At 41.5% G+C, this 22368-nt stretch overlaps 1 protein-coding gene across 1 annotated transcript in view; it reads right to left on the bottom strand.

Moving 5' to 3' along the window:
- LOC308674458 (arf-GAP with GTPase, ANK repeat and PH domain-containing protein 1-like) overlaps positions 1–22368 on the bottom strand; it is a gene marked incomplete at its 3' end in the record, with an annotated part of 309655 nt that overhangs the window by 158374 nt on the left and 128913 nt on the right. Inside the window, exons 5-6 of the mRNA XM_081338915.1 lie at positions 19302–19443; positions 17051–17185 (exon numbers count right to left, since the gene is read on the bottom strand). Coding sequence (XP_081195041.1) covers positions 17051–17185; positions 19302–19443 — 277 coding nt within the window. The remainder of the gene's footprint in view (positions 1–17050; positions 17186–19301; positions 19444–22368) is intronic.

The following is a 22368-nucleotide window of genomic DNA, read 5'->3' as shown; positions in this document are numbered from 1 at the left end:
ACATACAGCAACTGCTGAGGGGCCTGCAAATGAGGGAGACCCAGCAGGCTCCCCTCAGACAACCACAGTAAGGGTGGCAGCAGCAGGGCCTGAACATGCAACCCCTGGCCATACAGGAGGAGCGATGGGGTCACCAGCAGTGGGGGCCCCAGCAACCAACGATGGCCCCACCCTTCAGGGCAACCTTTGATGGGGACCCAGAGAAACTGATTTTTTTCCTCAATCAAGTATGCTCTCATTTGAATTGCTGGGCCTCTCTCTACCCAGACCCAGGTGCTATGGTCCGAATGATTAAACAATTTATATAATGAGCAAGCCCCTGAAATGGAGGACCCCCAATCTTCCTCCTTGGGCTGAGAGAAAGATTTGAGGACTCATCCATTGCCCTCAAAGCAAAAGAAAAAATCCACAAGATAAAACAAGCTGGCCGGCCTGCCCTGGAGTACGTGCGGAAGTTCCACAAGATAGCTGGTCGGATAGAGAGATGGCCTGAGCAATCCATGATTCATCATTTCAGGGAAGGGTTGGACAACCACCTTTCTCAGGCCTGCATATACAGAGCTGTATCTGACCATCGGCAACAATGGTATCGGGCAGCAGTAAGATTAGATGTTCAGCTCGCCCACTACAAGAAGCGTCTTTCACCTGAAGCTGAGGCGAGGCCAGAACAACACAAATGGCAATCACCCAACGAAAATCTCCAACTACTGTGATGGCTGAAAGACCCAGGCCACCTGCAGGCCCAGCAATTAAGTGTTTCCGGTGCAGACAGCAGGGACATCGAGCAGCAAATTGCTCAGTTCCCCACCCCCAATCACAGAATAGACCAGGATCAGCAGCGAGAAAGAAACCTGAACAGTGGCCGAGAGAAATCCAACCAGATGACGCAGGAACCTGTTGCCCAGGTCACATCCCCCACTTGGGAGTATGCCAGAATTCAGGCTGGATCCACCCCCATTATACCTTCTTTCGACAGCGATGATGAAGGAGAGAACGACCTGATAGTCAGCCAACACGTCCCACCTTTCGCACTACCTCCCAAGTTCATAACACCTAAGTCGGGTACTCAGGTAGATTTAAAGGTGCTAGTTGATTCTGGAGGCTCCCGATGCATCATTAGCCTGTCATTTGCCCTGAGACTGGGCATACAAGCTAAATTGGTCTCCAAACCTGTGAGATTTAATATAATATAATATAATATAATATAATATAATATAATATAATATAATATATTATAATATAATATAATATAATATAATATAATATAATATAATATAATATAATATAATATAATAATATAATATAATATAATATAATATAATATAATATTATAATATAATATAATATAATATAATATAATATAATATAATATAATATAATATAATATAATATAATATAATATAATATTATATTATATTATATTATAATATAATATAATAATATAATATAATATAATATAATATAATATAATATAATATAATATAATATAATATAATATAATATAATATAATATAATATAATATAATATAATATAATATAATATAATATAAAGTTGGAAGGGACCTTGGAGGTCATCTAGTCCAACCCCCTGCTCAGGCAGGAAACCCTATACCATTTCAGGCAAATGGCTGTCCAGTCTCTTCTTAAAAACCTCCAGTGTTGGAGCATTCACCACCTCTGGAGGCAGGTTGTTCCACTGGTTAATTGTTCTAACTGTCAGGAAGTTTCTCCTTAGTTCTAGGTTGCTTCTCTCCTTGACTAGTTTCCATCCGTTGCTTCTTGTCCTGCTTTCAGGTGCTCTGGAGAATAGCTTGACTCCCTCTTCTTTGTGGTAGCCCCTGAGATATTGGAACACTGCTATCATGTCACCCCTCACCCTTCTCTTCATTAAACTACACATACCCAATTCCAGCAACCGTTCCCTATATGTTTTAGCCTCCAGCCCCCTAATCATCTTTGTTGCTCTTCTCTGTACCCTTTCTAGAGTCTCGACATCTTTTTTACATCGTGGTGACCAAAACTGGATGCAGTATTCCAGGTGTGGCCTTACCAAAGCATTGTAAAGTGGTATTAGTACTTCACGCGATCTTGATTCTATCCCTCTGTTAATGCAGCCTAGCACTTTTTGGCAGCTGCAGCACACTGCTGGCTCATATTGAAGTGATTGTCTACTAAGACTCCGAGATCCCTCTCACAGTTACTACTATTGAGCAAGGTACCACCTATACTATACCTATGCATTTGATTTCTCTTGCCTAAATGTAGAACCTTACTTTTTTCACCATTGAATTTCATTTTGTTAGATAGTGCCCAGTGTTCGAGTCTGTCCAGATCCTTCTGTATCTTAAGCCTATCTTCTGGAGTATTGGCTATTCCTGACAGCTTGGTGTCGTCTGCAAATTTGATGAGTTCCCCATCTATCCCCTCATCCAAATCATTAATGAAGATATTGAAGAGCACTGGGCCCAGAACAGAGCCCTGGGGCACCCCACTACACACTTCCTTCCATGTAGATGCGGTTCCATTGAGGACCACACGCTGAGTACGGCCTGTCAGCCAGCTATGAATCCATCTGGTGGTAGTGCTATCTAACCCACATTTTTCTATCTTATCAAGTAGTAGGTTGTGATCTACTTTATCAAATGCCTTACTGAAGTCCAAGTAAATTATATCTACAGCATTCCTCTGGTCCACTAATTTTGTCACTTGGTCAAAGAATGTAATAAGATTTGTCTGGCATGATCTGTTTTTGACAAACCCATGTTGACTTTTAGTGATGACTTTGTTTGCATCAAGGTGTTCGCTGATTTGTTGTTTGATTATCTTTTCCAGAATCTTCCCAGGTATTGAGGTCAGGCTGATAGGTCTGTAATTTCCTGGATCTATTTTTTTCCCTTTTTTGAAGATGGGAACTACATCAGCTCTCTTCCAATCCTCTGGTAGTTCCCCAGTGCTCCAGGATCTTTGAAAAATATAGTTCAGTGGTTCTGAGATCACGTCTGCCAGTTCCTTGAGAACCTTGGGGTGTAATCCATCTGGTCCTGGTGATTTGAACTCGTCTAGGCTGGACAGGTGCTCACTTACCATTTTCTTGCCTATCTTAACTTGCGTTTCTATTCTGTTTTTTATGGCACTGGTTTGGGTAGGTTGGACTGTTTTTTCCCTTTGTGTAAAGACAGATGCAAAAAACGAATTAAATAGTTCTGCTTTCTCCCTATTGCTTGTCACCTTCTTGCCACTTTCCCCCACTAATGGACCAATCATTTGCTTAACTTTTTTCTTGTTTTTTATATGTTGAAAGAAGTTTTTTTGTTATTTTTGACTTTGGTCGCAAGCCTTAGTTCATTTTGAGCCTTAGCTTTCCTCACTTCATCTTTGCAGGCACGGGCTATTTGCTGATATTCTGACTTAGTTATGTGCCCCTCTTTCCAATTCTTATACTTGTCCTTTTTATCTTTCAATTTATCAGAGAGTTCTTTATGATTTGAGCAAGCCGATGGCTCCCTGATGGGAGGGACTTTCGTCATGCAAGTAACAGAGCCCTTACGCCTAGAAATAGGCGAGTACTGGGAGTTTATTCGCTTCCTGGTGCCTCCAAAAATGACTGAGGCTGTGATCCTAGGGTTAGCCTGGTTAGACAAATGGAAGCCATTTATCTGGTGGGAGAAAGGAATGAGAAATGTGAGGCTACCTATAGGGCCCGATCCCCCCATTGATTCAACAGATGTTACAGGGAATTTAAGCCTACCCAATGAGCGAGTACACATGGCTGCCTTACGGCCACCAGGCGAACTGCTCATCCCCAGTGAGTACCGGGACCTAACAGAGGCATTTAGTGAGAAAGAACGCGATACCTTGCCTCCTCACCAGCCCAATGATTGTCCCATTGAACTGTTGCCAGGGGCCAAACTTCCACAACCAAGAATGTACGCTATGTCCCTCCTTGAAATGGAGGAGATGCAGTGATATGTGGATACAAATCTAGAGAGGGGATTCATTGAATGGGCCAAGTCTACTGTGGGAGCCCCTGTGTTGTTTAAAGAAAAAAAAGATGGGTCTCTACCTCTCTGCGTGGACTATAAAGGTCTGAACACAGTGAGTGTGGAAAATAAATACCCCCTCCCCCTCCTGAAGGACTTACTAACCCATCTGGCGAAGGGGAGTGTCTTCACTAAATTAGACCTGAGAGAAGCATATTACTGGGTGAGAATAAAGGAGGGGAATGAGTGGAAAACTGCCTTCAACTGCCCCTTGGGAAGCTACCAGTTCAAAGTCATGCCATTTGGACTGCAGAAGGCCCCATCCATATTTATGCAGTTGATTAATGAGGTCCTACATGAACATTTATACAAAGGGGTTCTGGTGTATTTTCAAGACATCCTGATATATAGTACGAATATGACTGACCACATAAGACTGGTGAGAAAAGTGTTAAAGAAACTACTGAATGCCAAACTTATGTCAAATTGTCAAAATATGAATTTCACCAAACCCGATTAGATTATCTTGGCTATAGAATTTCCAATGAGGGCATTGAAATGGACCCAGCCAAAGTGAAAGCTATAATTGAATGGCAACCCCCAAAGACTTGCAAACAGCTCCAGAGCTTCCTAGGGTTTGCCAACTTCTACCATTAATTTATTCCCTCTTTTGCCAAGATTGTTCTACCCCTTACAGAACTACTCAAAACAGGCAAGGGAGGGGGAAAACTGCGACCTGGCCAACCACTAGCATGGACTATGAGTTGTCAAAAAGCTTTTGAAAATTTAAAAAGACTATTTGCTGCTGAACCGGTTCTAAAGCACCCCTGCCCAGGGGAACCCTTCGTAATCCAAGCTGATGCCAGCAACATTGCAGTTGGAGCTGTATTACTGAAAAGAACAAAAGTGGAGTCCTACAACCCTGCGCCTACACCTCCAAAAAATTCACTGAAATCGAGAGATGATGGGCAATCTGGGAGAAGGAGGCCTTTGCAATTAGGTGGGGGCTATTAAACTGGCGACACTGTTTAGAGGGAAGCAAGAAGCCATTTGAAGTATGGACAGATCACAAAATCCTATAGGCACTAAAGACCCGCCCCCTGCAAACTGTCCCCAAAACAAGTGCGGTGGGCACAGTACTTTAATCGTTTCAATTTCACTCTAAAGTACATACCGGGAGGTATGTGCTATCTCGATTGCCCCAATACAAAAGCGAACACAAAGAGGTCAACGAGGCAATTATCCCCAGGTCACAACCTGCGGCACAACTCACACTTCACAGGACCCCTAATCCTGATGACCCAGGAGCAAAGAAGATAAAACGAGAGCTCCTTACCGATCAATGGTTCAAAGATACTCAAACCTCCTTAACATGCAGGGATGGTTTGGCATACAAGGGGGGGGGGACTGTATCTACCTGAAGCCCTCTGTTTCATTGCTCTGAAACACAGCCATGATGTAAAACAGGCTGGACACTTTGGATATTTAAAAACTCTACACCTAATCCGCCGGCAATTTTGGTGGCCAGGGCTAAACCAAGATATGGAAAACTATGTCAGGAGTTGTACCGTATGTGCCACCATGAAAAGAATTCCAGGAAAAAACCCTGGGTTATTGCAGCTGGTAGCAGACCCTTCTCAACCATGGGAAGAAATAGCTATGGACTTTATAGTAGACCTACCTGAAAGTAGAGGACATACTGTCATCTGGACTGTGATAGACCTGTTTTCAAAGCAGGCTCATTTTATCGCCTGCAAAGGACTCCCATCTGCCCAACGACTGACTAATTTTTTCCTGAAACATATCTACCGACTGCATTGTGCCCCTAAGCGAATAATTTCGGATAGAAGAGTGCAGTTTACAGCAACAGTTTGGAAGAGTTTCCTTAAATTAATTAGATCATCTCAAGGCTTATCATCTGCTTTTCATCCAGCTACCAATGGGGCTGTAGAATCCGCTAAGAAAATGGTGGAGCAATATCTCAGATGCTGTGTTTCCTACCCACAGGCAAACTAGACTGACCTCCTCCCTTTTGCCGAGGTGGCTTACAATAACTCTGTTCACAGCAGCACCGGCTACATGCGTTTCAGTGTAGCCACAGGAAAAGAGTTCAGCCCAATGCCTGACTATCCTCAGGTGTCCTCCGCTTCCCAAACTCTTGATCAATGGGTGAATTGGTGGGAAGAGGTTTGGAGAAACACGAAAACGGCGTTAAAAAAGACTTCTGAGACTTATAAAAACAGGCTGATAAAAAGAGGGCTCCCCAAAGAACATTCTAAGTTGGGGAAAAGGTTTATCTGTCAACTAAATATTTACGCCTCAAATTACTCAGCAAGAAATTAGGACCGAAATTCTTGGGGCCTTTCCCCATCATAAGGATCATCAACCCCGACACAGTAAAATTAAAACTCCCCAGGCTTTTAGGGAAAGTTCATCCTGTGTTCCATTGCAGCCTACTGAAACCTTTTCAGGGCTCCACCTTAAAAACTCCCCCTAAGAAGGCACCCAGGCCCGTCATAGTAGCGGGTCAGAGACACTTATTATTTATTTATTTATTTATTTTAATTCCATTTATATCCCGCCCTTCTCCGAAGACTCAGGGCGGCTTGAAGTGAAAGGCATTCTTGACTCTAGAATCTTTAAAGGGAAATTGCAGTACTTTGTACAATGGAAGGGGTACTCACTGTCTGAAGCCACTTGGATGAAATCTAGCAATGTGAAGGCTGACCAAATCATCAAAAAGTTTCATGGAAAAACCCCCAACAAACCAAGAGACAATCCCTGACATATGCCTTTGTTTACATTACAGGATCTATCCTTCTTGTAATGGGGGCCAGATGTCAACGCTGCAAACATTGGATGTCTTTGCTCTGACAATATAAGAGGCAGCCTTTTGCTTTAAACTGTCTGCTTTGATTCACTGAAGGTGGGGGGAATGTTAACCTGGTTGTTTTGATAAGGGACAGCGTGCGCTACAGAAAGGAAGTGAAACTTCATATGTTAAACTAATTGGATAATGTGATTTATGATGTGTAATTAAGGGAGGGAATTATGCATGATACAATGTCCTTAGGGGAGGAGATTTCAGATTCTGTCACCTATCCACGAGTGCTGATACATCGTTCTCATTATTATAGACTTTTTAGAATAAAACAATGCTGGACTGTTCTTTGATCTGTCTAGTTGAGAGGGGGCAGATGTCAATGCTGCTAACATGAGATGTTCTTGCTTTGACAACAGATGGAAATGCAGCCATTTTCTCTACTGCTTTTAGAATTAGTTGATGCTGGCAGGGGAAATAGGGATGAGAGTCCAGCTAATCATAACAATAATAACATAGCCGTGGGAACCCAAGGACATTGGGCCCAGAGCTGATAGGGTTTGGGTGGGTTGGAGAGCTGGGGATAAAGCCCGCACTTTAAGCTATATGAGGAAAGTGACTTATGACTGTTTATTGGAGGAGGGAATTGTACTTTGCTACTTTGTATCCCGGGGAGGGGAATTTAGTTTTTGGTTTCAACTATGTAGTTTCGATACTTTGTTTCTCGAATAAAATATTCTTTAAGGTAAACAATGCCTCAAAGTTCTTTTAAAGAGTTTCATGACATTAGCAGCATGGTAATTGTGGACTCCTCCCATAAGATGGCTGTTGAACAGAGTCCTCCTCCAAGATGACTGCTGAACACTAGGGAGATTTTTCTCTCTGGCCAACAATCTGCCATTTTGCTGCCAATGCTGTTCTTTGGCAGCATTGCTAACTAGATCTGAATGTGAGCACTTAGGAATGACCCAAGGTGACTTCTGAACAGTGGTTGAACACCCTGCCCCTCCCTCTAGGACAGGGGTCGGCAACCTGAAACAGTGAAAGAGCCACTTGGAACCGGTTCTCTCACAAAAGAAAAAAACTGGGAGCTGCAAAGGACGTGCATGCGCACGCATGTGCAAAACAACAGGCTTGATTGACAGAACAGTGGAGCCTAAGGGGAGACATGCAGCCGCCCTGCCCCCTCTGCTCTCATTCACTCGCCTTTGCTTGGAAAAGCTTCTCTTGCTCTCATTCACTCATGTTTTGTTTGCAAAAGCTTCTCTCTCACTCTCTCATTACCTCACCTTTGCTCTAAAAGCCTTTCATGCTCTCATTCACTTACACTGCTAAAAAAACCTTTCTCTCTCACTCTCATTCACTCATCAACTCAAAAGGCCAGCCACGGCACCTCCATTGACTTCCATGGGGACGCTTGGCAATTAAAACCACTCCTGCTACTCCTTCTACTGCTAACTTTTTCACTTGGTACTTGGTTCCGATTTAACCTGAGAATCCCCGGATGTCACTGCTGGGGGTGGAGGAGGCTGCCCAGGTTCGGCCTTAGCGGAAGCCAACGACAGTAGCAGTGGAGGCGGCGGCGAGAGAGAGATGCTGGAGTTCTGCCGCATCTCCGTCAGCCTCCGCCTCCCCCGCAGAAACAAATCCCCGTGCAGGCTCTCATGGCAGCAGTGAGCCCCAAGGAGCAGGCAATCGCTCCGGCGGCGGCGGCTGCTGTTGGGCCCCAGTGCAGTCTCCTTCTCTGTTTCAGTTTGCTTTCTGCATTTGGAATGAAGACACAAGATTTGGTGTTTCTCCGCGCCCACTCATCAGCGGGCGCGGAGAAACATCCATTCCCTCTGCTGAGCCATCCCAGTTACTTCCCTGGAGCACCTTCATATCTTGCAAGGGCGCACAGGGAATCCGCGTTTCTCCACACGCGCTGATCAGCGGGCGCGGAGAAATGCCCATTCTCTCTGCTGAGCTGTCCCAGTTGCTTGCATTGCAGAAAGCAAGCATTTGGAATGAAGACTCGAGATTCAGCATTTGTCCCCACGCGCTGATCAGCGGGCACGGAGAAACGCCCATTCCCTCTGCTGAGCCATCCCAGTCACTTCCATGGAGCACCTCCATATCTTGCAAGGGCGCACAGGGAATCCGCGTTTCTCCACACGCGCTGATCAGCGGGCGTGGAGAAATGCCCATTGCCTCTATAATAATAATAATAATAATAATAATAATAATAATAATAATAATAATAATAATAATAAGAAGAAGAAGAAGAAGAAGAAGAAGAAGAAGAAGAAGAAGTAGAAGTAGAAGTAGAAGTAGTAGTAGTAGTTGGAAGGGACCTTGGAGGTCATCTAGTCCAACCCGCTGCTCAGGCAGGAAACCCTATACCATTTCAGGCAAATGGCTGTCCAGTCTCTTCTTAAAAACTTCCAGTGTTGGAGCATTCACCATTTCTGGAGGCAGGTTGTTCCACTGGTTAATTGTTCTAACTGTCAGGAAATTTCTCCTTAGTTCTAGGTTGCTTCTCTCCTTGACTAGTTTCCATCTGTTGCTTCTTGTCCTGCTTTCAGGGGCTTTGGAGAATAGCTTGACTCCCTCTTCTTTGTGGCAGCCCGTGAGATATTGGAACACTGCTATCATGTCACCCCTCACCGTTCTCTTTGTTAAACTAAAGGTAAAGGTAAAAGTTCCCCCGCACATGCGTGCTAGTCGTTTCCAACTCTAGGGGCTGGTGCTCATCTCCGTTTCAAAGCCGAAGAGCCAGCGCTCCGTGGTCATGTGGCCGGCATGACTGGACACCAAAGGCGCATGGAACGCTGTTACCTACCCACCGTAGTGGTCCCTATTTTTCTACTTGTATTTTTACGTGCTTTTGAACTGCTAGGTTGGCAGAAGCTGGGACGAGTAACAGGCGCTCACTCTGTTATGCAGCACATACCCAATTCCAGCAACCATTCCCTATATGTTTTAGCCTCTAGTCCCCCAATCATCTTTGTTGCCCTTCTCTGTACCCTTTCTAGTCTCAACATCTTTTTACATCATGGTGACCAAAACTGGATGCAGTATTCCAGGTGTGGCCTTACCAAGGCATTGTAAAGTGGTATTAGTACTTCACGTGATCTTGATTCTATCCCTCTGTTAATGCAGTCTAGCACTGTCTTGGCTTTTTTGGCAGCTGCAGCACACTGCTGGCTCATATTGAAGTGATTGTCTACTAGGACTCCGAGATCCCTCTCACAGTTACTACTATCGAGCAAAGTACCACCTATACTATACCTGTGCATTTGATTTTTCCTGCCTAAGTGTAGAACCTTACTTTTTTCACCATTGAATTTCATTTTGATAGATAGTATTCGAGTCTGTCCAGATCCTCCTGTATTTTAAGCCTATCTTCTGGAGTGTTGGCTATTCCTGCCAGCTTGGTGTCGTCTGCAAATTTGATGATTTCCCCATCTATCCCCTCATCCAAATCGTTGATGAAGATGTTGAAGAGCACTGGGCCCAGAACAGAGCCCTGGGTCACCCCACTACAACAAAATCTTATATCTTATATATTATTATATTTATTACTATTTCTCCCACATTTGTGGTAAATAATATTTGCTTTTGAGCTTGGATTCATAAAGACAAGTAATTTCTAACAGTGTATTTATAATGAGCAAGCTCCATTATGGTCATAAGTTCAGGACTACCTGTATGGCATAAACCAGCTGTGGTGGTCCAAATGGTTATCAGCACATTAGGTGCCATACCAATAAATCTTGGAGGGCACTTAGAAAATCTGTGCATTGAACTCCTCCCCAAGATAGCTGCTGAACAGTAAAGGAATTTTTCTCCCTTGCCAATGATCAGTTGACTTCGTTGCCAAAGCTAATTCTCTGGTAGTGTTAGTTCCAGGATTTGAATGGGAGCATGTAGAATGATCCAAGATGGCCTTTGGATGACTATAGACCCACCTGGAGACAGTCAGAAAATCACTAGGCATCCATTTTCCTCTTGGCATTTCATTTTCATAAGCAAGCCTAGGTTTTAACTTCAGTTTTTGAATCTTTTTGTTTTTTTTATCTTAAAAACTTGACTAGTTGGCTGAATGCTGATTTATTTCAACCCCCTGTTGGATTTTCTCTGTTTATTTTTCTTTTTCCCTTTGATTTATGTTGTTGAATGCGTCTTTACATGATTTACATTGTCATTGGACATTCACAACAGGGATTTGGTATTTTATCAATTTGCAAAATGTTTGGAGCTTATTTTTTTAATCATTCCATTAATCTTGGATCAAAGTATCCAGAAAATATCTCTTCTGCTCCTTTGTCTATTTTCTTATTCTGCTAATGCGAAGTGTTAGTACCGATTTATAAAATCCTAGTGAGACGACACCTGGAATACTGCAACTTATTTTGGTCCCCATACTACAAAAAAATGTTGAGACCTTGGAAAAAGTTCAGAGAAGAGCAACTAAAATGATCAAAGGCCTGGAGACTAAAACATATGAAGAATGGCTGTAGGATTTGGGTTTGGCTAGTCTAAAGAACAGAAGAAACAGGGGGACATGATAGCAGTATACCAGTATTTGAGGTGCTGCCATAAAGTAGAGGGCATCAAACTATTCTCCAAAGCACTGGAGGGCAGGAGAAGAAACAATGGTTGGAAACTGACCAAAGAGAGAAGCAACCTGGAATTAAGGAGAAACTTCCTAACAGCGAGGATAATTAACCAGTGGAACAGCTTGCCTTAAGAAATTGTGGGCGCTCCATCACTGGAGATTTTTAAGAAAAGACTAGACAGTCACTTGTCTGAAATGGTATAGGTTCTCCTGCTCAAGCAGGGAGTTGGACTAGAAGACCTCCAAGGTGCTTTCCAGCTCTATTCTATTCTGTTCTGTTCTGTTCTAGTCTATCTCTCTTATCTACTACATAGAGCAACAACATATCAGATTACAGACAAAGGAAGAAGACTGACACTCAAAAAAAGACTGTTTGGCAATATTTAACCTAGAAGTAAAGAGAAATTTTCTGACAATGATAACAATGGAATAGCTCCATCACTGGAAGTTTTCAAATATTGACTGGACAACCATTTGACTGGGATAATATAAGGCTCTTGCCCTGAACAGGGGGTTGGAATAGAAGACTTCCTAGGTCCTTATAGCCTTATGATTCTGTTTCTAAACAAAAGGCCACACTGCTTGATTTCCACATATATACACTGATATATTACGATATCCTAGGTTCTTGGGAAGAACTTGATACTTATGAAGTCCAATACTAGGTAAAGAACTGGCCGCCATGATTTCACATTGTTGTGTATATAGTAATAATTTATAACATGTATGTATGTGTGTATGTATGTATGTGTGTATGTATGTGTACACACACACACACACACACACATACACCCACACATCTTAAGACCGTGAACATATCTAATCCTCCTGTAGATGACCAGGCTGAGCCAGAGGGAGGGGTCAAACGTGTCATGAGTCTCTGCTGCCCACAATAGATCCAAGTGTAGCATGCCTTGAATTTCTTTCTATACTTAATTTCCACTAATTTCCCTTGACCATTGGTAGTTCAGATTCTTATAGAGCTTAAACTTGCAATAAAGCTTTAATCTGACCTACTCCCTTTCACCAAAAAATTTCACACAGGCATGACCTGATTCAATGCTGCCATTGCTTGCTCATACCCAGTAGTAACCACAGCCTTGGTGGAACCAGGGCCCCAAGAAACACTAAAGTTTCTGTAGAACCTATTAGGGTCCATAAAGTGTCTAGGGCAGACTGATCAAATACGACCTATCTCCCCACATCGAGGTGCAATCACAAGAAAAATCCAAGGCCAACAGAAAGTGAACTGGTCTCTAATAGCATAAGCCAACCTTAGCTGTGGACTTCAAAAGCTGAAGTAGGGAGGTTGCTATGCAGTAGGAAGGCTGGAATGCAAGCAATGGTTCCCTGATTCCTACTGCATAATTCTACAAACAATGCCTCATGACCAACTATCTGCAAAGTATCGCTGAGTTAGAATATCTAAGATGCCACACAGAAGCATTTGTGACAGCACATCTCTAGGAGGGACAACCCGACCTCCCTAGGGCCAACAAGGTTTCAGTAATGCAGGCAAGGTCAGCCCTCTCATCTAATATTGGACTGTAGATGAGGAAAACTTTATTAAAGGATGATTGCACATTAAACAGAAAATGCCAGAAGCTAGGCTTTCTGGAGTTGTGATTTACCGTTTGGGGAAGGCAAGATAGATACAAGGTCACCTTGTAGACCAGAACTTTCCATCTCCCTCTATCCTTCACTTCTACAATACCCTCACCTGGCTCTTCTCCCCCTATTATCCTTATTTATCCTGACCAATTCGCTCCCCCTTCCAAACCAAAGGCCCCATCTAAGTATCAAAACCTCCTGTACATACTATAAGGACTCCGGACCAACTATACTCTCATACTCAAGACTACCAGTCACCAACCACCCTTCTCTAAAACCAACCCACATACATTCCACCAAACCACACCATCTCTATTTCACTCTCACCAATGTGGTGAGGAAAGTTGGGATAATACTTGGTGGCAATGTCGTAGAGCTGAAAAATTCTGGAAAATTATTCATACCAGGATAAAAGTTAAACCAAAAGTCAATTCAACCTGTAAAATTTTTATTGAGCTTTACTCATACCCAGTAGTAACCACAGCCTTGGTGGAACCAGGGCCCCAAGAAACACCAAAGTTTCTGTGGAACCTATTAGGGTTCATAAAGTGTCTAGGGCAGACTGATCAAATACGACCTATGTCCCCACATCGAGGTGCAATCACAAGATAAATCCAAGGCCAACAGAAAGTGAACTGGTCTCTAACAGCATAAGCCAACCTTAGCTGTGGACTTCAAAAGCTGAAGTAGGGAGGTTGCTATGCAGTAGGAAGGCTGGAATGCAAGCAGTGGTTCCCTCCGATTCCTACTGCATAATTCTACAAACAATGCCTCATGACCAACTATCTGCAAAGTATCTCTGAGTTATATGTATGGTTATATGTATGGTTATACATTTCCTTAAAATATACCAAATTAACTTTATATATGCTAATTGCTACAAGGACAGGACAGGACAAGGGAAGGAAAAAGGAACAGAAATAGGAAAAGGAACAGGAACAGGAATAGGAAAAGGCAATAGAACAGAAAATAAAGAAGAGAGGAGAGGAGAAGACAAGACAAGACAAGACATTATTTGCCCAAGTGTGATTAGGCACACAAAGAATTTGTCTCTGGTGCACAACCTCTCAGTGTATACACAAAACAACAGAATAATAATAATCATAGTATCAGTAAGAGAAGGTAGTAGAAAAGATGAGAAGGATAATAGTAATACAGCCATATTACATTATACATGGGTAAATATACTTAGACAGAAGACAATACTGTGGAAATTAGGTGTTCAGCAGAGTGATGGCATGAGGGGAAAAAACTTTTCTCTGTGTCTAGTTGTTTTGGCATGCAATGCCCTGTAGTGGCATCCCAAGGGGAGGAGTTGAAACAGTTTATACTTTGATGGGTCTGTAAATATTTTCTCAGCCCTCTTTCTGAGTGTGCAGTATACAGGTCCTCGATGGAAGGCAGGCTGGTTGCAATTGTTTTTTCTGCAGTCCTAACTATCCATTGAAGGCTGCACTTGTCCTGTTTGGTTGCTGTACCAAACCAGACAGTTATAGAAGTATAAATGACAGACACAGTCATTCCTCTGCAGAAATGCATCAACGGCTCCTGTGGCAGTCTGAACTTTCTGAGTTGACACAGGAAGAACATTCTTTGTTGTGCCTTTTAAATGATAGTTTTAATGGTTTTGATGTTAAGTGTACATTTCAAATCCTGGGAGATTATAGAGGCCCCAAAACTGAAGGACTGTTTTGTTGATACTGTGTGGTCTAATATAGTAAGAGGTGGTAGAATAGAAGGGCTCCAGCTAAATTCCACTCTCATCTCTATAGTTTTAAGCATGTTCAGCTCCATATTGCTTCGGCTGCATCACAAGGCCAGTTGTTCAACTTCCTGTCTATATGCAGACTGTATACTGCAAAGGTCAGAAAGAAGGCTGAGAAAATATGTACAGACCCCTCACATCCTGGACATAAACTGTTTCAACTCCTCCCCTCAGGACGCCACTATAGGACATTGCATGCCAAAACAACTAGACACAAAGACAGTTTTTTCCTTCATGCCATTACTTTGTTGAACACCTAATTCCCACAGTAGTCTTAGGTACCCATGTAGTATAGCTGTATTACTATTATCCACATCTTTTCTACTATCTTCTCTTATTGATAGCTTATGATTATATTACCTTGTTGTTTGTATATACACTGAAAGCTTAAATACCAGAGACAAATTCCTTGTGTCCAATCACATTTAGCCAATAAAATATTCTCTATTAAATTAAATACTAGTGATTTGCCAAAATCCAACTTTGAAAAATGTTACTATGCTGATGATATGGCAATAATTATCTAAAACAAGGATTTTGAGGAAGCAGGAATACATTCTTACTAAGGATCTGAGGTCACTAAGCCAATATTATGAGAAGTGGAGGCTACGCCCTAACCCAAATAAAACAGAAGTATGCACCTTCCATCTAAGCAATCAGGCACCAAAGAAAGAGTTAAATGTAGCTTTTTCTGGAAAGAGGAAAAAACACAACTATCATCCAAAATATCTTGAAATAACCCTTGACCAATCCATTACATTTGGAAAAAAATTGAAGTAATCAGTCAAAAATTGAAAACCAGAAATAACCCTCTTGAAATTTAACTCAGGTGCCACCCATTTCTCTTGATTGTTGCTGACATGTTTCTATACCTTGATTGGAGTCAACCTGTGGTAAATTAAATTGATTGGACATAATTTGAAAAGGTAAACACCTCTCTATAGAAGGCTTTATAGATGACAAAGCATACTATAACAGAGCAAAAGCCATGAGGCCAAAGGCACTGTCTGCAGACCTCAGAGATATGATTATTGCAAGGCACAGATCTGTGGAAGGCTACAATAAAATTTCTGCTGCACTGAAGGTTCCTAAGAGCACAGTGGCCTCCATAATTCTCAAATGGAAGAAATTCAGCACAACTAGGACTGTTCCAAGAGCTAGTTGCCCGGTCAAATTAAGCAATCAGGGGACAAGAGCCTTAGTAAGAGAAGTGATGAAGAACCCAATGGTTGTTCTGACTGAGCTCCATTTCTCCTGTGTGGGGATGGGACAGAGTTCGAGAAGGACAACCATCACTTGCAGCCCAATCTGGGCATTATGGTAGAGTGGCTAAACAGAAGCCTCTTCTCTTGCAAAACACATGAAACCCTGTTTGGAGTTTGCAAAAAAGCACCTAAAGGACTCTCAGATTGTGAGCAACAAGGTTCTCTGGTTTGATGAAACCAAGATGGAACTATTTGCCCACAATTCTAAATGTTATATCTGGAGGAAACCTGGTGCCAGTCATCACCTGCCCAATATCATCCCAACAGTGAAGCATGGTGGTGGCAACATCATGTTGTGGGGCTGTTTTTCAGCAGCAAGGACTGGGAGACTGGTCAGGGTTGAGGAAAACCTGAATGGAGCAAAATATAGGGATATCCTCAATTAAAACCTGTTCCACAGCGCTCAGGACCTCAACTGGGCCAAAGGTTCACTTTCTATCATGACAACAATCCTAAACACACAGCCAATACAACACAGGAGTGGCTTAGGGACAACTCTGTGAATATTCTAGAATGGCCCAGCCAGAGCCCTAACTTGAACCTTATTGAACATCTCTGGAGGGACCTGAAAATGGCTGTCCAATGATGGTTGTCATCCAACCTTACTGAGCTTGAGAGGATTTGCAAGGAAGAATGGCAAAAAATCCCCCAACCCAGGTGTGCAAAGCTTGTCGTATTATATCCCAAAAGACTTGAGGCTGTAATTGCTGCCAAAGGTGTTCAACAAAGGACTGAGTGAAGGATCTGAATATTTATGCAAATACAATATTTCAGATTTTTTTTAAAAAAACTTACAGATATTTCTAAACTTGTTTTCACTTTGTCATTATGGGGTACTGAGTGTAGATTAATGAGAAAAAAAATTCAACAACTGTAGAATCATGCTTCAACATAACAAAATTGACAAAATTGAATTCACTATATACTTTAGAACGTTGTTATAGCTCCTTATATTTTTATCACTGCATTTCAATTAGATGGGCAAGTTGTAGTGAAGAGTAAGTTTACCATCCTGAAAGACTCGCTCCACATTCAGCCCATAGGTAGCACAAGTTTCATAGTAGACACATCTCTTCAAATCATTGGATAGTTTCCGTGCTCTAATATCATCAATGACACGAGGATTATTTGAATTTATAGCATCTGTAAAGAAAACAGAAGGCATTTTTGTTTCAGAAAGTTCTTAAAGCATCTCTCTTATTTTGCATGGCTAGTTGGAATTTTGAAAATACCTCACAAAATAGCTGCCTTACAAAGGTAGCCAATAATTAGTACTCATATACCAGAATGCAACTAAAATGCTTGTTGACACAGTCCAATTCTGAGGATATCTGGTAGAACATCCAGGATGAGATCAGTGTCATCTCAGGGGAGGTGTTCTACAGGGTTGGTGCTATGGTGGAAGAGGTTGGTCTCCTGGGTCCTGCCAGATGTATCTATTTAGTGAACAGGAACTGCAACATATCCAACCTGATGGGATGGGCAGATGTATCAAGAAGTGGTTCCTCAAATAATCCAGGTTACTACTACTACTATCATTTACCATCACTAGGATGAGGATTTCTATAATCTAAAATATTAGAAATATGCAAGAATTTATGATCTTAAAATCATTTCAACATGACCAATTAAACAAAAAATATGACTTTTAGAGAAAACATGACTTTACAATTTTTCTGAAAATAGCACCCAATTTTTAAAAATCTAAAACATACTAAAATTCTCGTGTATGTTAGTAACCTTTAATTAGGTGACATGGTACCTCATAGGGCAAAGTACATAAAAGGGGCTAATTTACAAGAATGCATCCAAAATTTGGGACCCATGATTCCTGTGGGATTAAATCAATGGGAAAGCCACATAAAGTATAAATTGGTTGTGATTTCCCTGACAACTTCTCACAAACAGTCTTTGCTTGTGGGAAGCTTTGCAAGGATGTCAGCAATGGGAAGCAAGCAAGGAACTGGCAAGGTGCTCCGGTAAATCTCACAACTCACACAGCCTTGTCACCCCTTTTGCATTCATGCCATGCTGACTACTCATACTCCCTCATGCATCCCCAACCCATGCTACACCCTTGCACACCCTTCCCAACCTGCGCTGAATTCCCACATCCCCTCCCTGACCCACTTGTCACAACTCCTGCAACCGAACACACTTCTGTGCCTTTTCCCTAACTCAAGTGGCACTTCTTATGCACTGCCAAACACCCTTCCGGACCTGCAGCACACTCATGTGCACCCTCTCCCATGGCATCCCTTGCACATCCCCATGCACCCTTCCTGATTCACACGGCACCTTTACAGATCTGTCCTCTTAGCCCCTATTGACCTGCACCACACCTCTCATGCACTCTCACCACCTTTTCCAACCCTCGCTACCCCCTTTCGAACCCTCCCAGACCCACGTGGCACCTATTTCCTTTTAATTAAGTCAAGCTGACTTAAGCTGACAAGAGGTATAAACTCAAATGTGGTAGTAAGGAAGAGGAGGGAAGGTACGTTTGTGCTCCCTGAAAGCTTCTCACAAGGAAATTCAATGGGGAAGCCAACAGAAAACTGGACGTTTGCTCCTACTCTTACTGCTTTTTGACAAACTGTGGTCATTCTGTTGTTCTGTTTAAGTAAAGATATATCTCCGATGCGATGATCCAATGGGTCATGGGTTGAATAGTCTGTGTTTGTGTGTGTGTATGCGCATATGTGTGTAATATATTATGATAGTATATTATACAAATCGTCTGTTATTTCTATGAGGTCTCAGGTCATATAAAGTTAAGTTCCTTTAGCTTGGTCATTGACCAGCAAATTATACAGTAATAATCTGTGGTGGATAAAATACAACTACCCCAAATGGTAAATTCACCAAACATACATTTATCATTGAATGATTTCAGTTGCAAAATATTGACCAAAGGGAAATTCATGGATTTGCTAGGGATATGAAAAAGAAAATATACTGATATGTGAAAATTGCAAGGTAAAGCAGCTATGCATACATATACATGGGAAGATAGTCAGGAACCGCTTTCAAAAGAGCCATGCAAGTCTACAAAAAGACACCATTACTTTGCCTATTCAGAAGGAGGAGCTGTGTATGCATTTTCACATATTCTAAAGCATTTCTTGATTTCCAAAGCTTTATAAATACATACCAATAGTGATAAGATGAATGCTGTTCTTAAGATACAGCGTCACAAAGAAAAGAAGCAAGTCAATGTTTTTCAATAAATAAATATGGTATAAGAATTACTGCTTACCCTGAGTTCCTACTAGTAACATTGGGATTTCATTAGCATTACGACAGTTTGCCATACGGCTATAATAGTGGTACACTGTCTGGAAGCTAATTTCATCCTCAAGGCTGAAGACAAAGATAACAGCATCAATCCACATGGCAAACTGTAGAAAAAAAATTAAAAGAAACCCTTAAAATAGAGGAAATCTGATGTCAAACTCAAGCCACACACTTTAGGACACAGATGTCAAACTCGCCACATCACATGATGTGTCATAATGTATCGCAACTTTTTTTGCATTGCCGAAGGTGGGGTAGGCATGGCCTCTGTATGATACAACTGGCCTGCAGGCCGGCAGTTTGATACCCCTGCTTTAGGATCTAAATGGGTATCAGGTTACCCAGCAACAAATATTTTATTAGCAAATTACACTAGAATAAGAATTTTATAAAGTCAATTTTCTGAGTTGGCTGCTTAAAACATGGGGTTGCTTTGACCATTAGAAGCTTTGCATGGCAGCTTTGAGAATCTTCTTATATGAATTGAACATGCATATGCAGGTACAGAAGGCACTTCTGGCAGATCCAAAGCTGCAGGAGCCCTTATTCCACCCCAGAGAAATGGTTGTCCAATCTTTTTTTGCAAACCCCCAGCAATGAAGCAACCACAACCCTGGGAGGCAAGCTGTTCCACTAACTGCTTTCACTGTCAGGAAAGTTCCAGGTTGGATCTCTCTCTGACAAGCTTCTTCCCATTGCTTTTTGTCTTTGTCCAGGAGAATTGCTTGGAGAATAAATTGACCGTTTCTTCCCTGTGATAGCCGTTCAAATTGGAAGACAGCTAACATGTCTAAAGCCTTTTTCTTTTATTAGGTTAAACGTAATATTTCCCTTAGCAGTTCATCATACTGATTTAGCTTCCAGACCCATTATCATCTTTGTTGCTCTTCTCTGCACTCTTTCTAGGGCTTCAGCACTTTTTGTGTGTCATGTTAACCAGAACTGGGTACAGTATTCCATGTGTAGCCTTACTAGTGCTGTGCAGAGCGGTACTATCACCTCTTGTTGACGCAGCCTAGGACTGCACTGGCTTTTTTGGCAACATCAACACACTGGCAGCTCATACATAAGTGATGGTCCACCAGAATACCAAGATCCTTCTCACAGATATTACTGTTGAGCCAGGTACTGTCTATTCTGTTCCTGTGCATTTGGTTTTTCTTGCCTAAGTGAAGGACCTTACTTTTCTCACCACTGAACTGCATCTTGTTGGGTAGGAGCCAATGTTCAAATATGTCAAGATCCTTCTCAATCTTGAGTTCATCTTGTGTTAGCAATTCCCCCGAGTTTGGTATTATCCGCCAATTTGATTGAGTACTCCTTCTATCCCCTCATCTAGGTTATTTATGAAGATGCTGAAGAACACCGGGCACAGGACAGAACCTTGCGGTATTCCACTGAATGCTTCCCTCCACACAGATGTAATTCTGCTGAGTGCAAGTGGATAGGCAACTGCAAATCCATTTGATAGTGGTCCTGTCTACCCCACATTTTTCTATCTTACCAAAATGTAGGCTGTGGTCTACTTTTTTATCAAATGCCTTACTGAAGTCTAAGTATATCATATTCACAGCATTTTCTTGATTCACTAATTTAGTCATTTTATCAAAAGAATGTATTCAAAAGAATGTATTCAGTACATGACCATGAATAACATCTAAGGGACACTTTGGTTATATTTATTGATTTTATCAATGAAAACTTGTTTGAGAAACCATCACTGTGAACCTTTTTGTTTTTTTCCAAACATGATAGTCTGTTTGAATTGGTAATGTGACTTGCAAGTACCCTGTCAAGCATCAAAGACACTTATTCTGTTTCAGCCATTGTTGTTTCTTCCACAGGAGGGAAGGGGGATGTTTGGAGTGCTCAGCACAGCTGTAACAGTCCACTCTGGGAATCAAAATCATTGGAGAATGGCTGGGCTGGGAACTGAAGATTTTTTTCATAACAAATGTCTGACACTTAATTGGGGAATGTGACCTGCACTATCAGAGGGAAAGGGAGGTTCTACACTTTTAATTTACTGTTCTGCCGCCATTTTCACCAGAGCTGATTTTCTATTCATCAGTGCCAATATGCTGTACTCAATTAGGTTTTGCATTAGAGATTGGAATGTCTCAGCTGTGCTTACTTGGTTGAAATCATCAGTCAGAACCTTGACATACCCTACATGAGAATTAAAGCCTGGTTCTCAAAGAATTAAAGCCTGGTTCTCAAAGTCTACACAAAGAATCAAAGTGATCAAAGGCCTCAGTAGATGTTTATGTAAGTGCTACTAGTCAACTGAAATACCCTATTCCAGCCATTTGATCATTTATTTTATTTTAAAATTTATTATATACTTTTCTAATTGGGATTTTTATTTCACATTGTACCAAAATGTGAAAATAACCAGAACTTGAAATTTTGTTCCTTTTTAAAATAAATTTTATTATTTTAAGTAAATGAGGATTTACCTCAAACTCTATACAGTTAATGTACTGTAAGTGCTTTTTGTTATTCGAGTTCACTTTTTTACATTGCTTTATAGTTCAAACATTTACCCAATTACACATTTACCCAATTACTAATCTTCATTAATATGTTTAATCATATATATATTCAGACCTACACATTATCCCTACAGTCAGAAGGTTACTCCTTTAAAGCTTACAACTGTCATTCAGAACATTTATATTAACCTAGATTTATTTTATTCACTATTTTCTTCTAACCAACTCAGCACAAGAAAGAAATATATATTTAAAATAGGTCATTATGATGAAGGAAAAATGCCAATACGTAAGCCTTATCATCTGGGAGTGAGCATTTTCCACCTCAGAGCATGATGAGTTTAAGGCTGAAAGAAGAAACAAAAAGGAAGGTTGACACCAAAGAAACTGCTCAGGACTCTCCATTTAGCTTTAAAGAGACCAGGACTTGAAGTAGTTCAGCTCCCTCATGGAGAATTAAATGGTTCTCTCAAAACAGGAATATCAGCTGAAAAGCAAAGTAGATAGATACTGTTGGCAAAGGTAAAAAACCTT

Source organism: Vipera berus (genome assembly GCF_964194415.1).
Source record: "Vipera berus genome assembly, chromosome: 1".
In the NCBI taxonomy this organism is placed as follows: Eukaryota; Metazoa; Chordata; class Lepidosauria; order Squamata; family Viperidae; genus Vipera; species Vipera berus.
The sequence above is the reverse complement of the archived record's forward strand: the minus strand, read 5'-3'. Positions and strand labels throughout refer to the sequence as shown.